General features: G+C 40.2%; 1 protein-coding gene across 1 annotated transcript; it reads left to right on the top strand.

Moving 5' to 3' along the window:
• The first annotated feature begins 7,723 nt into the window (after positions 1-7,723).
• On the top strand, positions 7,724-8,634 carry LOC131239362 (uncharacterized). Its single transcript, XM_058237039.1, has one exon. The coding sequence runs from the start codon at positions 7,829-7,831 to the stop codon at positions 8,420-8,422; it is 594 nt and encodes a 197-aa protein (XP_058093022.1). The 5' UTR covers positions 7,724-7,828; the 3' UTR covers positions 8,423-8,634.
• The last annotated feature ends 9,239 nt before the right edge of the window (positions 8,635-17,873 follow it).

Below are 17,873 nucleotides of genomic sequence, written 5' to 3' on the forward strand. Positions count from 1 at the left end.
GGGAACCTAGGTAGATGGATTACCGTCCAACGGGGGTAGGTCGTGCACTTTCCATCCAAGGGTGTGTTTCAATGATAAAAATCATTTATAAGGACGGAGTTGGGACTCATAGTGTAAGGAGGGAATACCTAAGGCAAATCTATACCATTAGTTATGCGGAATCGAGAACGTTCAAATCTCTAGCCCACTTTGGATGGAGCATAACCATGAGGTGACACGTGGGTGAATCATCCTATCCATCTGATTTTGTACCTTGAATTTGAACCCCTTACAGTTTTACTTTTCTCTTATCTATTTGATAGACAAATTGGATGGTCAGGATTGCTTGATCAACCTGATTTTCCAGCTACGCTCCTAGGGCAGTGTCGCCCAAATTGGATGGTATGGATAGCCGCACGTGTAGGATGTCTGGTCCCATTCAAAATCAATCAGATGGAAGTAGGGGTCTACACATACCGAGCTAGCTCGGTTAGCTCGCACGACTCGACTCGAAAAAATCTCGATTCAACCCGGTGTGAAGTTGAGCTCGAGCCGAGCCGGTTTTTTTTTAAAAGCTTGAAATGAGTTCGAGCTGGCCCGACTCGACTCGACTCGGACCGAACCCAACTCAAATCGAACTCAGATCGAACCTCGGTGACTTGGTTACTTTGATATTGATGTTGCTCACCAAGTGTTTGTTGAAATGAATCAAAGAAGTGTGGCTGGTGGCAAAGAAGGTATGTATATGAAAACAACACTATTTTTTTCTTAATTTTTATGTTGCTCAGAAGGTGTTTGATAAAATACCTGTAAACCCATTACTACTATTTCAAATACAATGAGATTTTGTAGGTATAGTTCAGGTATTTGTGAAAATGCCTGAATGGCAAACTCGGCCCGAGCTGCTAACCAAACTGATCCGAGCTTACCAATTAGGCTCGAGGACCAAGCCGAGCCGAATTCGAGCTGAGGTTAACCAGTGGCCTAGCCGTCAGTTCGACTCGATGTACAACCCCGGTCCTGATTATTTTAGTCTAGACTCGATGGAAGTGGTAAGATGGGAATGATTCCATGGGACTATTTTAGTCATGTTCAATCTATTTAGTGAGTGGCCCAGCAAATCACCGGTCCTGATTACTCGAGACTTGTGTCCATTCATCAGGCCAGCCAGTTTGTGTCCATAAAGCAATCTGGTCTGATCTACGGTTGTGGCCCAGGCAAAGGAAATCAAATATCATTCATGCAAACTGGACCGTATATCAATTGGGCCAGGCTGGTGAATCTCGTATCTGTATGCCACGTTGGCATTTGTAGCACGAGTGCCGTTGGAAGGCTCGTTGTAACTTGTAAGGCTGCTTCTTGAATTCCTCTCCACCAAATTTTCCAATGCAGCACCGTGCGAGAAATCCGGACCATTCATCAGGTGGTCCCTACCGTTTATATCCCGTAATCAGAAATCAGGCTAATCTGGCCAGACGTGTAGGTAACAGCATCTGGACAATTGGTGTTTTTATCGAATGTCCATTCTGTCTGATGCCTGGAACAACCCAATATTCGATCAACGGCCAAAAATGGTAGGGCCCACCTGATGAATGCCCTTCGGATATTTTAATGGTGAGGTACTCAATGACTCTGTTTCCTTTGGCGTCGTCCACCTGAGATTTAGATATACGTGATTTTGGGACTACCTCCTAGAATGGTCCGGAGAAACGTACGGACGGCGTGGAGGTACAACGCATTATCAAGGTGGCCCCATTACAAGGGTAACACCCGGGTAATATACCTAACTCTCTCCCATGGCAGAGACCGTGATGGCCTCATAGCAGGGCTTAATGTAGAGCGGGTGTCGGACAGTTTCATCGCCAAGATGGACCGAAAAAGGTCCGATTGTACATATGTCACAATCCAAAACGACATGTTAAGAGCCTGTATATATGATTTTAGAGTATAACGAGCTACTTTATCTACCTAACCCATTATGTCAGGTTGCGCACAAGTCGGATTTGCGAAATACCCTGACAATCATTTATTTCTAGGATTTTAGAATAATTGGAACAACAGCTGAAACCAAATAGGACACTATAAATAATAAATAACGATTTCTAAGAGTTTTAGTGATAGTTTATTACTGATTTCTCCCATTGATTGATATTCCTATTTAAATGGTTGTGAACTCATTTATTTCATCTATGTGATCGAACGCATCACGTTCATCCCTCAGTCCGGGCCTAATATGAAATATGGGCCCTGCGTCTAGGGCAGGCGAGGCCAACGCAAGTGATGAATGGCCCAACCTGGGCTGTTTGCCCTGTCCAATCATTAAGTGGGTCAGCCATATTTTCATTCAACATACATTTTTAATTTAGGACTTGTAAATCAAAATATCTTACATAGTGGGACTAGTCATGGATTTCGTGATAGATGAGTCCCACTAGCTGGAATAAAAACCCTTTCTTACCGTCCAGCATGTGCATATATGGGGCCATGTCATATGATCCCGTGATTTGTGCCTTTGCTACCCACTAATAAAATTACGATCGCAGTATCCTAACCATCGAATAGATGTGAGCCATACGTCTATAAAAGGGTTAGGATTTTTCGGCTTTTTCCCATTGGCTTTATGACCCATTGAATGAACGGTCTTGATGAGGCCATAAATGTCAGGTGTGGAGTAATGAATCAAAGTACTCATGCCTTCAGACTCACGGGTCGCGCGTCTCGCTGATTCCTCCCTGCCAGGGAAGCGGATTGTGTGTGACCCTGCCATTACCAACTTCCATGGTCGCCACGTGGCAGGATTGTATTGGGTCACGTCACCCCAAGCAAGTTTCGTCTCGAGTCGCGCAGTGTAGGACACAACAGAAGTGAGTATGACGTGGCAAGGTTACGTCGCCCCACCATAATCTGTGCATCCACACCGTCCATCCATTTTTACGCACTATTTTATATTTTAAGCCTCCATAACAAAAAAATAAAAAAAAAGAAGCAAACCCAAAGCTCAAGTGGACAATATGATGTAGAGCGGGTTACGGACAGTTTCATGGCTAAGATAGATCAGAAAAGGCCCGGCCGACGACAGAAGTGATGCGGACCGTCAGACTTTAAATCGAGCGTATCTCACAATTCGGAATGAGTTATCTGATATAAAATATATGATTTTGAGGTAAAACGAGCTACTTTAGCCAACCAACCCTACTACGCCGGGTTGCGTAGACCGAAATTGTAAAAAATCCCTGGATCGACGGTCGTTTCCTTGTTTTAATTTCGTTTTTACTATTATTTATAAGTTTTAGTTTGATTATAACTCTTCATCCGTGAGGTTTTAGGAGTTGCACCCAACGTGAAAAAAGCTTAGAATAATTAGGAGAACGGTTTGGTGAAGCCAAAATAGTAAGTTTACTATTTATAGTAAGTCGCGGATTCCAGGAGTTTTAGTTGTAGTTTGATTTTGATTTCTTTTCTATTGTTTGATACCCTTATTTAAAGGGTTGTGAACTCTTTTTTATTCATTCGTTAATCAAATTTAAATTTATTAGAATTTATTTCTATTTCCTGCTTTCTTTCCTCGTGAATTCGAGAAGTCTCTGTGAGGAGTTCAGAGAAATTCCGTGGATTTATAATAGTTATCCTCTTAAGGAAGACAGTGCTTAACCTCACGTCCTCCCCTGCGTCACAATACAACAAAAATATAGTGGAAACAATGACACCCATGTTTCCTAGACTACCGTAAAACACAAATATCAACTTCATCCGGAACTTTCGAATACTTCAGTGGTTTGTTTGGCTGGTGGAGTTGAATGGTATTAAATGCTATTAGATGGGATTAACTTCGTTACTGCTCAATGATTGTATGCATGGAAATAGCATGGTATTATAGCTATCCAATCCCATCTTTGGGATAAAAATTTTGTTATTGAAGAACATTGAATTAAGTAAAATCATGTTTGGTGGGCCATGAAATTATAGTCAAAGGACTAAATTCGCAACCGATGTCGCTCACTTGTACACATATATAATCATAATGTCACGTGTAAACGGTGTCTATGGATGGACGGCGTGGATAAACACATACATCAATGTGGGCCCCACATGTGTAGCGGATTTCAAAATCCACAAAAATCCTGCAAGGGGCCAAATGCAATTCCACAGGACTAAATGGAATTCCATCCCACCTAATCCCATCCTCTCCAAATGCTTGCATGGACCAAATGCAATTCTATCCCTCCTAATCCCATTTAATACCATGCGGGAAACGCCCCCTACTAAGTTCCAATGGTAATCATTTAATTCCTCAAAAATGATGTACTCTACTTTAGCATTGTATTTGCATATATTTTTGGTTATGCCCTAAAATTATTTGAAAAAAATGTAAAAACAGTGCAGCTATAACACATACATTTTGATAAAGCGTGTGCTAGCATTCTACCTACTTGAAACTATGTTCTACATTATGAAATCCCGAGTGGGACACTTGATGTTATGTTCTACACGGTGCAATCCGAGTGTGATGCTTGGGGACTAACTAACTCAATAGGCTCTAGTAAACTCTGTGTAGCCATCATAGTTATGTATTTATCTTATCCATGACATCCATTTAATTTGTCATCTATTAAGTTCATAAGGTCACACAAATATGGACAAAGGAAGAACAAAAATTTCAGCTTATCTAAAACTTTTAGTTTTCAATGGTAGGTATGTAATTTGCATTGTTTTCGGTGGTGTGGTGCACTTTAACTTTGAATATGATTCAATTTTGGGCTCATGCCATAAAATGAGCTGGTAAAATATGAGCTAGATAAGACACATAAAGCTCAATGGAGCCCGTAGGGTTTACTTGGTAAGGTATATCTAAACAATCCGCATCCATCTAAGGGAGCACCTTAATGTATTTGTTGTGTATCTATGCCATCCATTCATTTTGCCAACTCATTTTAGAGCAAGAGCCCAAAAATTGGGTAGAGATAATTGTAAGGTGTATACACCGCTACAAAATCCAGTAGTGATTAAACACCCACCATTAAGAACTTACTAGGGCCCACTGCAATTTTTAATTGCGATTCAACCTGTAGGTCATACAAACCTAAATGAAGGCAAAAACAAATATCAGCTTGATCCATAACTTTTGTAGCCTACATGAGGATTTTAATAGTCAATCACCATTATTCTCTCCCGTGGTTTACCCAACAATTCAATCTACATTATTTTTAGCATCATGCCCTATGGCTAGGGGGATCTTGGGGGCACCTAATCCACTCTCTGTTTGAAAGTTGTTAGGTCATTAGAGCGGATGAGGTGAGACCTTGGACTCACCCAAGACGATAGGACCCTTGCCATGGGTCCACATTGATGCATTACATAACGCCGTTTTTCCAAATCATTTTAAGGCATTAGACAAAAAAATGAAGTATATCTAATCAAGTGGGCCATATTAACTTCTAAAGGCACACCTTAAGTCTCGGACAACATTTATTTACCATCCAATCTATTAATAAGGCCATGTAAGCTTCGACGAAGGGAAAAACCAAATATCTACTTGTTTCGGTACCTTTGAAACTTTTAATAAGGGAATACATGGAAGTTTCCAATAGTGTTTATTTGTCATCCAAATTGTTGATAAGGTCACGCAAGCTTATATATATATATATATATATATATATATATATATATAACAACTTAGATTTGGAACTTTTGTGGCTCATTAATGGCCAATCCCAGCTGTTTCTTATGGTATGGTCCACCCGACAATTGGACCTACTTCATATTCAAAATAATGTCTTAAAATGATCTAGAAAAAAACAAATGCACAGTGTGAATATAAAATAAATACATCAAGGTGGGCCCATGACAATGGTGACAGCATCTTAAGTGAGACGAAGTCTCAACTAACCCACTCCCTCACTAATTGGGTCATGCCCATTCAGGTAGCATCAGAAGCAGCAAATTAGGTGCAGCCCGCCACACCCAATATGGTGCAGCCTTCCATCTGCTTTGATAGATTATTTCATGGTATTAGCCTAAAAATGAAATAGATCTGAACCATATGGTAAGAAATCGTGGTGATTGACAAAGTTCCGGATCCAGCTGACATTTGGTTTTCTTGTCATCCAGATTTATGTGACCTTACTAAGGGTTGAATGATAAATAAACATTACTGGAACATTAAGGTGGCTCTAGGAAGTTTTTAGTAGTAGAGTGTTTAATCACCACTATTTCCTGTAATATTGTTTACTTGAAATTGGGATCTGCTTTATTTTCGGGTTCAAGGTGTGTCCCACGGTGACGGCTACACCATACTGGTGCAACTCAACCAAGGTGTGTTGTAAAGGTTATTATGGAGCCGTAAACGCTGTTACGTAAAGGTAACAATGGCAACCATTATACGTTATGGGGTCGTAAAGGTCGTAATGGCCATTACATATAAAATGACCTCTAAAGGCCATTATAGCCCCCATAATGACCCGTTATGTCCTCCGTAAAGGCTATAATGGATCCGTAACAGCTTGTTAGATAGCTGATATTGGTTTCTCAAGTTTTTTTTTTTTTTTTAAATAGAAAAAAAAACCATAACAACCGAGAGGCCGTTACAGCCCATGTCGTAAAGGTGGCAATAGTGACCGTTATGGTCACCGTTACCCTTAAGAAGAAATATCTTGAGCTGAGCAACTGCTATTAAAGATGTAGCCCAACTATCTGATCAACTTTTAAAATATACTTTCCATCTTTGGTAGCCTCGACAAGGCCCATCCCTGACAGGGGCACGTGTCAGGTCACCCACGCAATCCTGGTCCCCTGCCACGAGCCTGACAAACGATCTGGACCTTAGATTGTGATTGGCTTTTCTTACAATCTGAATGGGCACGTCTCAATTACGGTAGCCCACGAGCCCGCCTCACCGCCGCTTGTCCAGCCTTGTGGGACGGGATCCCGAGAATGTTACATGAGCTCGTGTAACCACAAGCTCTGTGGGCCCCATCGTGATGTCTGTGTTATATCCACTCCGTCCATACGCTGAGCTACCTCGTGGTAGGACGATAGTTAAAAACTAAGGTAGATTCAAAATCACCACAAGAAACAGTCAGGATTGAACTTCCACTACTAAAACCTTCCTTTGGAAATAAAAGTTTTAGATCAGGCTTATATTTATCTCTTCCCTCCATTCTGGTGGGATTCACCTTATGAACGGTTTGGATGAGGGTATAAACACCACGGTGATCTCCAGAAGGTTTCAATGGTTGGCGTTTTCATCTCTACTGTTTCTTGTGGTGTGGATCCATTTGAATTTGGATCTAATTAATTTAAGAGAAAATCTACTAAAATGAGACTTTAAAACTGATGGACGGAGTGGATTTTAAGAGGGAAATGCGATGGACCCACGGATCTTTGGTTTACACGTACCAATTACCATTGTAGGAAATTCGCGTCCGGCCAGGTGCGTGGGGGACCGGGGGTTAAGTGATTAGTGTCTACGCGTGTCACGTTCTAACGCAAGCTAGTACTTCCGAATTGCAAGACCCCTGTAGATAGTGCGGTTGGCTACATTTCACTCCCACCGTCCAATAAACTGGCATCAATCGGATACTTAGACCATCAAATCAATGTAAATCTTAGTTCATACTTCAACCAAACTATTCAACACAATTTGGACTGATCAGATTGAGATAATCTATGATAGGAATACCATTTCTTAGCGCCTGCGCATCATCCATCACACTCTGCCGGAGCATCAATGCTCTTCTGCGAAAGAAAATCCCCCTTCGTCTTCCCCTCCCAACGGAAACCGGAAACTTCCCAAAACCCTAGTCTTCTCTCTCTCTCTCTCTCTCTCTCTCTCTCTCTCTCTGAATATTCAATGGCGGAAATCAAAGAGAAAGCCCTAGAAGAAGAGGCTCATCTTCCATCGCCTCTGCTCTCAAAACGAAAACCTGATCTCGAATCCTCCAAAGAAGATCCAGATCCCGTGAAGAAGATCAAACCAGACGACATTCATCAAAATCCCCGTTCTACCCTCCAACAAAACGATAATTCCCATGCCGAAGCCGGAGCCGAAGCCGACGAAGACGACGAAGATGAATTCGACGGAGAAGACGATGAAAATGAAGATGACGAAGAAGTAGAAGAAGAAGATGAAGAAGAAGAGAGAGGAGGGAAGGACAGTAATGGAAATTCGAAAATCGACAAGGGCAAAGGGGTCATAAAGGAGAAAGACGACAAGGGAAAGGGAAAAGCGAAGGTGGTTGAAGAAGACAGCGGCAGTGGCAGCAGCGACGATAACGACAGTGGCGGAGACAACAACGGCGATGATGATAGTGATTTCTCTGATGATCCACTCGCCGAGGTCGATCTATCCAACATTCTTCCTTCAAGAACCCGGCGGCGTGCTGCTCAGCCCGGGGCTTATCTCGTTAATGATATGGACGGTGATGACGACGATGATAGTGAGTAGTTTTGATGGTCAGATGCCGGCAGAATGAGGTATGAGAATTCTAGATTTTGGGATTAGATAGTATTTCTCGTTGCAATTTCGATCAAAATTCCAATGTGGACAGCTGAGTAGCTTATCAGTGCAAATGTAGTATGAACATGCGGCATAAATCTTTATGTGTAACATGATTTCTGTACCTGATTAACAAAGTTTGGATTCCCATTTTGTAGTAATATCTGTTGTGGTAATTTAGGTCTGATATATCTGTATTAGTGTTTTGATGGGTGGGGAAGGATTGGGGGCTAGGGGTGCAACTGGGTCGGGTTGAGGGTCAACCGGAGCCCTTTTTTTTTTTTTTTTTTTGAGTTAGCTTGTTAGTACACAGCCACTGTCAGTACACACTGCACTGTTAGCCACCCCCACTAGGGATTGATACCAAGACCTCTTAACCAATCTCAAGAGGACCCAACTCACAACCTGACCTGACCTGAATTGCAACACAAGGTGCTGAACCTGAACCTAAACCTAAAACTAACCCAAATTCCTCAATGCTCGACCCAACCTGACCCATAGACATGTGATTGTTGTCAACCTCCCCACCTGATTTCAAGGTGGATTGGCATTTTCCCACTTGAACCTGACCCATTGAGTCAGTCGAGTACGGGTTGCAGCCCTATTGGGGCCTGCCCACCAAAATGGGTCAGGTGGTAAAATGCCCATCTTGCGTAAAGACGCCTCAACTGAATCATTACAATTTGTTTGATGTGTTTATGATGTCGCGGTGATGGCATGTGTCGGATCAAACGGAACAGTTGGCTTGAGTGGTCTAGACTTGTTTCATCAGCATGGATGGATTGGTAGGTTTTGTTACATAGTAGCACAAAGCAATAAACATTTGGTTGGTGGAATCTTGATGCCTAAGGTGGTTTCTATGTGGTCAGTGTTTGGTTGTGGAGTCTTAGGCTGCATTTGGGCCATTGTTGTTTCTTTGGTGGTGAAAAATTATTTTTGACCCATTCTTACTAGAATTGCCAAAATTTGTGAAATGATGCCCATTGTGTGAAATGCCATAATATGTGTTATGCCACTTTTGGTTTAGGGTGCATGGCTGTCACACCCATTGAGTCTTCATCACTATGGGATGTAAAGCTTCTTTTTTCTTCTTCTTCATCTTTTTTTTTTTTGGTTGTTTTTGGCTAATAAAATTCCACCATTGAAAAAAAGAGGGTATTCTGCTCCTTAGTAGAGCTATCTCCAGTTCATGTGGCACGTGGCCAAACCATCCCGATTATCTCCCCATTATTTTATTTTGTATTGGGACTACTCTTAGGCTGCATGACTTACTCTTGAGGTTAACGTGGTCGAATTTTGCTTTCCATGGAACCGTAGTTTGTAATGACATGGATGATGATGGGGGTGGTTAGCTACTTGATTATGTTAGAAAAGAGATAAGCTTAGATTTGGCCTAACTTATTTGTCCTTTTTTTTTTTTTTCCTTCCATTTTTGGATGAATAATAAACTTGATTAAACATGGACAAAATTGATACGAGCTTCATAGAGAAGAACCATAGTGCCTATGATGAGTGCCTCTTGCCCCTCTATCCTGAGCTAGGTAGTCGGCAATGTGGTTGGCGACTAAAAGAAGCATTTACAGAGGAATAGTTTGCACACTCTCTAATAAATCAAATAATAAAAGACATCCTAGATGTCTCCAAGTTAGATGATGATACCATGTAATGACATTAGCAGAATACCCTTCTACAATCACCAGCTCTGAGAGCAACACTCTGAAGAGGTGAAGACCTTGAAGAAGTGCTCTAACTCTAGCCTTGAAGGAGTCTTTGGTACTCAAAAGGATTGCAAAAAGCCAACTCTACCTCTGCCTTCTCATCTCTAACTCGGGCTATGCTGACGGGACCTAGATTCCTGGGGGAGCCATCAATGACAACCAATGTATTAAAAAAAACGGTTAGGTAATGGCTGTTACATAATGGTGGGAACTTAGGCATTATGGGGCCATCACGGCCATTATGGAAAAATGGGGCTGTAATGGGTGCAACCAATATATATATTTTTAAATGGCCATAATGGCCATTACGGCCCGTATCATAACTAGTGTTCGAAATATCGGTATTGTGTTACGTATCGCATTCTTGGTATATGGATACGTATCGGTTATCGCATGGGATATGTTGGTTGTATCGTGTAATGTATCGTTGTTGTTGGAAACATGGGGAAACATTGGGAAATTGGTTGAATTTTTCGATGAAACTTTGGTGATTGTTAAAAAAGACATCAATACACACTTATAAATCAAAAAATTACAAAAAACAAGTACACATAATAGGTTTTCTTTGTATGAGGTCATAATCTATGTGTTGTCTAGCTGAATCGATGCAAGTATATTCAATGTCTATTCATATAATTTATAAATGTAAAAAGACGTGTGGAAACACAAGCAATACATTCAAAAGCAAAAGAAGAAACACTAGATTAGATTACAAATATTTTTATGTGATGTTTGAACATAAAGATTGCAAACGATTTGCGAGAAATTGGGAAATTTTGATTTATTTATTTTTTTTCAATTTTTTGCAACTCTGCTCATCTCCTCCAAATCTCGAAATCGAAGCTCGCAATCCATGATTTTTCATACAGAAAAAATCATAAATTTGTAACAATTTGACACTAATTTAACATGAATTACAGAAAATAAGAGCATCGAAATTAGAAAATGCTCACTAGATCGAACATGTGGGATATATCGCACTACTTGTGCGTTTCGTATCGCACAGGTGGGATATAAGATGTATCATGGGATATATCGGCTGATATCGTCGATATTTAAAATAGTGATCGTAACAGCAATGGTGGTGATCGTTACTCCCACCATTACCGTTATTAAATACCTTGATGACAACTTCTTTCCTACCGAAACACCCTCCTAGCACCCATGATTAAAAAAAACTGGCAAAGAAGAAATAGCTTGAAATATCCTTTGCTCCTTGATAATTAAAGAATCAGTTATTGATCGTTTGTGTATCCATTTTCGTGAAAAATGTCTAGGAAGGATTGATCTTGACAACAAAGGTTATCAAGAGTTAAGAGTTTTGTTAGCGGTAGCTGTCCAAGTGAATCCCTTCACCATTGGAGGTGAAGATCTCGCAAAAATCCTGGAACATAGGGAAGTTTCCTCCCTGGGGAAGCAGGCACCAAGAAAAAGGAGCTCAAAGAGAAGATTCCACCCAAAGTCTCATGCTTGAAGAGTCCAGAGTGTCCATGCCAATGAGTACTTCCACAAAAGCACATAAATTTGAAAGAGCTTAATTTCCTCATCTTAGAGATTGCAATGAAAGCATGCCATCTTAGTTTCCTTGTCAAAGATGATTTTGTTAGCAGTTGCTATCCAAGTAAACATTTCTACTTTGTGGAGGTTGAGATCTCGTAAAACCCTGGGAACATGGAGAAGTTTCTCCCCCGGGAAGTAGGCTTTAGAAAAAAAAGGAGCTTGAAGAGAAGATTCCACCCTAAGTCTCAAAGTTTCTGTAGTGTCTCTATTAATGAATACTTAAAAACCCCGTGGGATTCTCAAAGAGAGTAATTTCATCATCTAGGAGTTGACAATGACAACATTCCATCTCATCCTCCCTCTAATACTAAATAGTATATGTCTACTGTAGTATCTATTTGGTTTATAATACCATCCAAGGCAGGAATTTAGTTGAAAGAGAAACATTGCCTGCTGTAGCATCCGGTTTGCAAGTCCCACTTTGAATCGAACCCCTTTTGAAGATGATTCCTACATTGGAGGAAACATCCCCACTAGGATCAGCATCAAATTTACTAATCGCCATGCTGTGGACACCTGACTACATTTGGTGCTCCATTCTCTATATTTCTCCCCATATTTCCCAGCAGTAGGTCTTAAAAGCAGTTCAGCTTCTAATCTCCACTACAATCTGCTAAGAAATGCTGAATTACTTTTCTCTATCTGCACAATATTGATACATTCTTCCCTTCTTATCTTTTGAACTTCCCACGAATTCATGAGTAGGAACTTGTGTGTCATGATCCTTTCTTCTCATTCCCAGTCTCTTGAAACTTTTCAAGACACTTAGGGCCCATTTGGATACCACCAAATAAGTATCTTTTTTAACTTACGTAAGTCAATAAGCTACGTTTCTTAATTTAGTTTGGTTAATCAGCTTAAATAAGTAGCTTATTAAATAAAGTAACTTATTTTCCTAAGTTGTTGGTTCTCTTTAGGGATTGGGCGCCATAGTTGGGTCGGCTGCTTGGGCTGAGGTAGGGGTTGTAGCCTGTGTATTCTCTCCTCCTCTTTGCTTGGTGTTTCTTGGATTGTTCTCCTTTTCCTTCCTCTGTTTTTTCTTTTTTCTTTAGCCTCCTCTTCTTGCTTCTATGTTTACTTGTTTTGTTTTCTCTTCAGGTGGCTCTTGCAGCCCCTTAAATAAAATCTTTTATCTTTCAAAAGAAAAACTTAGACCGCTGTCAATATGAGGAGTGTGATCTAATCGTGATGAATGGATGTGCCATGTTGCAAAATCCACCCGTGACGTTTTTGAGAAATCCACTCTATCAACTATTTTATTCATCTCATTTTAGGAGGTGGGCCCAAATATGATGTAGATCCAACACTCAAGTGGGCCACATGACTTACAACAGTGGTATTGAATGCACACCATTGAACCACACCCATTGTTGTGTGGCCCACCATGATGTTTCTTACAATCCAACCCGTCTACCAGTTTTTCAACTGATTTTAATCGGTGGGCTAAAATATAATGAAGATCCAAAACTCAAGTAGACCGGGTAGCTTGAAACAATGTTATTGAACCTCCACTGTTGGAATGGAGGAGCTCAAAAAACTGGAGTGTCCATGATGTTTTTGAGAAATCTACCTTGTCCACTATTTTTGTCAGCTCATTTTAGGCTGTGGGCCCAAATATGAGACATCCAACACTCAAGTGGGTCACACTACTTGAATCAGTGGTATTGAACCTCTAGCAAGGCCTACATTGATTTTTTGAAATATCCACCTGCCAACTGGTTTCTTCATACGAACTCTAATGGGTCGAGGAATGAATTTATGACCAGTTTGGATGTCATATAATCATCATAGTGGGCCCCATGAAGATTTCAATGATGGTCGTTCAATCTCCATTGTTTCCTCCAATGTGGCCCGCTTAAGCTTTGGATCTGCCTCATTTTTGGGCCCACCTCTTAACATGATCTGGTAAAATGGATGGATGGGGTGGATTTCTAAGAAACATCCTGGTGGACCTACGCATGCGGAGTTGGGTTCACCCACCAATCTGCCTTGAACAAGAGTAGCAGAGCAAACGGGGAAACAAACCGTTCAGTTAGGCTGTGATCGTGGTCCCACCTCGATGTATGTGTTGCATATCTCCATGCCTTCCATCCATTTTGCTAGCTCATTTTAGGGCACGAGCCCATAAACGAAGTAGATCCAAATCTCAGGTGGCCCACACCATAAGAAACATGGTGAATGAATGCATTGGACGTGATTCATTTTAGGGCTGTTTACTTGTTCAGATTTTAGCAGGCATTGAATGTGATTCATTGGGTGCATCCTAAAGTGAAAATCCGGTGTTTGTCTTTGTACCCGGGCAAGGTTGGTATGATATGTTTGTGTTTCAATTTTCAAATTGTAACTTGTGGGTCATGGGTGAACACCCAGTTCTTCATGCATCCTTTGACTTAATAAGCTTGGGACTTCATGTCCAAATGTGACCTGGAATTGGTTATTCAGCCTTTTCAGTAGATATGCTTGCCATTTTGCTATTTTGACCTGCATATTAATCTTTTTCAGTGTGTTATAGCTCCTTTTGCCTGTTTTGTCAAAAGTGAGGAGATTTATACCCTTGAGCAGGGGTGCAACTCAGGCGGGTTGGGTCAGGTTGAGTCAACCTGAGCTTGACGCCACCTCAAGATGACCCAACCTGCAACCTGATTCAACCAGAGAGGTTCCCAACCCGAATTTCTCTATCTCCGACCCTAAACTGACCCACCCCTGCCTGATCCAAAAAACATGCAATTATTCTCAACCTAACCTTACCTGACCCAAATTTGCTCAACCTGAACCCAACCCGATTTCAAATCAGGTTGGTGTTTCCCAACCTGAAGACCTACAACCCGCCCGTACAGTGATCCATCTTTCTTTCTTTCAATCCTTCAATTTTCTTTTTCTTTTCTGAATAATGACGATGAATCTATTAAGAGAAGAAAATATATACAGGCAATCACTATGAAAGGGGCACCAATGAGCTGGCAATTATTGACCGCTTGCTACTCCGTCTCTGCAAGTGCTTCCACTGATTCATCTGTTCGCCTTAAAACATTGTAAAGCACATTTCCAAACTCTAACATCAAATCAAATCCTTAACCTTGGGAACAATAAATAATGGTCTTCATTGACTTGGTCCGGTGAAGATGCACATGTAATAGCAATGCGAGAATAACTTTCTGCAATCAAATCCCTGCTAAATGAGGCTGTAAAAAGGAACAATTGTTCACTGAAGTGCCACCACCTCCAATTCATTGTAGCATATCACGTCACAGGGACTACAAGGTGATTTTTTTTTTCTTTCTTTCTTTATTTGCCCCACCAAGCTGCCGAATTATAAACTTTGGAAATAGCTGCTTTCATTAATAAGAGAATGCTATATACATTATAATTATGAACAGTAATAGAGGAATTTAGAGTGGCAGATAACAGGGATCACCGCAAGGAAAGAATAGGATTAGATGTACAAATTACTAAATCAAATATTAAAGGGACGGTGAAGTCCAGACTCTCTCTCTCTCTCTCTCTCTCTCTCTCTCTCTCTCTCTCTCTCTCCTGTATTTGACTTCCAGTTATCACAATCCCTTGAATATCCATCTTCAAGCTTCTTTATGAATTGTCAATGTTTTGTTAGTGAAGTTGGCAAGACACGTGATTTGGATTGCTAAAGAGAGGGTGGAAAGCAAGGAGAAGTAGGTGAAGGCTGTGGAAAACTATGCAGCCTTAGAATGTTGGGAGATGTAAATCAGTAAATGGCCATACGAACTAGAAAGTTGATATGAGCTGTCTGATGAAGTGGAAGCCTCAAAGCCGGATTGGTTGTATAGTGGTATGATTAGCAGTATGATCTAGATTACTGCAGGACATTTTTCTCTGATGTTAAAATGGCTACTTGAAAGGTTTCCTTCTGGGAAAAGCTCAAAGAAAGAGTGAACCTAACAACTGCAAGGTCCCAAAACATTCATGCTCTCCTTTGTTGTTGCTTGAAGAAAGAAATATTTGGGTTGAAGCATGCTCTATGAATGGGCCCTTAGTTGCAGGAAGTGCGAGCGGCAGTGTGTGTGTGATTGCTTGAGTTGGGAGGCAGCTGTTCTCAAATTTCAGCAACTGTAAAAGGCTAGGAAGTGGGTTCAGGGGTGCAAGAAATGGGCATTGGAGCGGCACCTTGGGTAGAAGGTTTTCCTGCAACTCAGTCTGAATAGTTTTTAGACTTTTCTAATTTAAGGGTATTTTTTTTTCCTTAGACAGTCAATTATATCCATTTTAGAAGAAAATGGGAATTTTCATTTTGTGGACATTCTTCTCTATGTTGATTATGTTGTTATTAGAGCCACTTGGGGTATGGCACCTGCTGCGTAGGTGGAGCGAGCAGGTGATAGAAAGAGAAAAGGGAGAGGATTTGGAGGGGGTAGAAGAAGGAAGTGTGCGGGAAAACCAGAATCCTCTACAACACCTGTTTCATGCACTGCATAAAATACGTATGCGGAAAACCGATCTGTATGCCCTTATAGAAATCTGCCTTCTCCCACAGAGTACTCGTGCTGAATATAGTCAATATACGTGTGAGATACCATTGGGCTTGGACAGTTTTAAGGATGTTAAATTGGTAAATATAGTCAATATATGTTAGCTTCAATCAGTGTAGGAGAAATAAATATATAATAACATATTATAGCCGGATCATTCAAATACCACAGAGTACTTGTGCTGAATATGACAATTGACATGTCATGGGTGTGGGATCCATGTTGAATTTCTGAGTCAGCTGCATAGTGACATATCTCTTTCTTACAAATTTCTCAGACTGGAAAGTTCTCAGGATATATCAGGAAGATCTGGCTGAATATAAAAGTATTTATTTATATTAATAAATAAATTTAATTTAAATAAATGAATAAATTAAAATTAAATTAATAAATTTTAATCGCATTGTGACTATGGGAGTTCTATGCTGTCATTGCTAGTCCACAACCAATGTGTTAGGGTTCTTAGTCATGTCATGGGTGTGGGATCCATTTTGAATTTCTGAGTCAGCTGCATAGTGACATATCTCTTTCTTACAAATTTCTCAGCCTGGAAAGTTCTCAGGATATATCAGGAAGATCTGGCTGAATATAAAAATATTTATTTATATTAATAAATAAATTTAATTTAAATAAATGAATAAATTAAAATTAAATTAATAAATTTTAATCACATTGTGACTATGGGAGTTCTATGCTGTCATTGCTAGTCCACAACCAATGTGTTAGGGTTCTTAGTTGTGCCTCAGTGGTAGACTCACAAGAGTTTCAATGCAAGGTCATGGGTTCGAGTACCCATTGTGGTGAAATCCCACTATAGTGTGAGTGCGTGTGTGGGGTGTGAGTGCTTGCGGTTTTTTTTTTTTTTTTTTTTTTTAAAAAAAGGTTGGCAGCTAGCATCAAACTTATGCCATTACTTTCATCATGAATCTGATGATATATTTATAGAACAAATTCCAAAAGGTTTTTATTATTTTTGAGTTAATATTGCCATATTGTTGTGAAATAAATGGAGAATCATCTTTCAAGCAGTCCTTTGGGCCATCTGGGGTGAAAGAACCAATAGTTGTTTCTGTAGCAAGAGCATTTCCTCTGCTGGGGTTTTTAATAATCTTGATGTTCTTAAGGGATTGGGCGCCTTGAATGGCTTTGCGATGGGGTGTGTCTTTCAGCCGGGGGCTGAAGATTGTTGGGTTTTTCTTTTTCTTCTTCTCCTCTTCTTGTTTCGTTCTTTCCTCTTTTTTTTTTTTTGCTTTGGTTTTCTTTCCTTTTTGTTTTTTGTGTTTGATTTTCTTTGGCTTCTGCCTAGTAAAATGCATCATCTTTTTGAAAAAAATATTGTGAAAAACCCCGTATTTTAAAGTCTGTCAATATTTTGAAAATATTATGATAATATCAGTTATTGTATTTTTCACAATGTTATCATTGGATTTTCAAAATCTCGGTGATATATGTTGCACTGGTCAGCTGTACCTGAATATTTTATATGCAAGGCAAATTAAAATTCTAAAATTATATTAAAAAATTGATAGCATACTCGTAAAAGCATTTTAATAATAAAATACTCAACTATTAGATGTATTGTAGCCATGCCCAACAACCACACTTGTACCGCCCTGCCTC

Source organism: Magnolia sinica, chromosome 3 (genome assembly GCF_029962835.1).
Source record: "Magnolia sinica isolate HGM2019 chromosome 3, MsV1, whole genome shotgun sequence".
Classification (NCBI taxonomy): Eukaryota; Viridiplantae; Streptophyta; class Magnoliopsida; order Magnoliales; family Magnoliaceae; genus Magnolia; species Magnolia sinica.

Bases quoted from the DNA above. Each gene is read 5' to 3' on its own strand.
- LOC131239362 (XM_058237039.1), top strand. From the start codon at position 7,829: ATGGCGGAAATCAAAGAGAAAGCCCTAGAAGAAGAGGCTCATCTTCCA.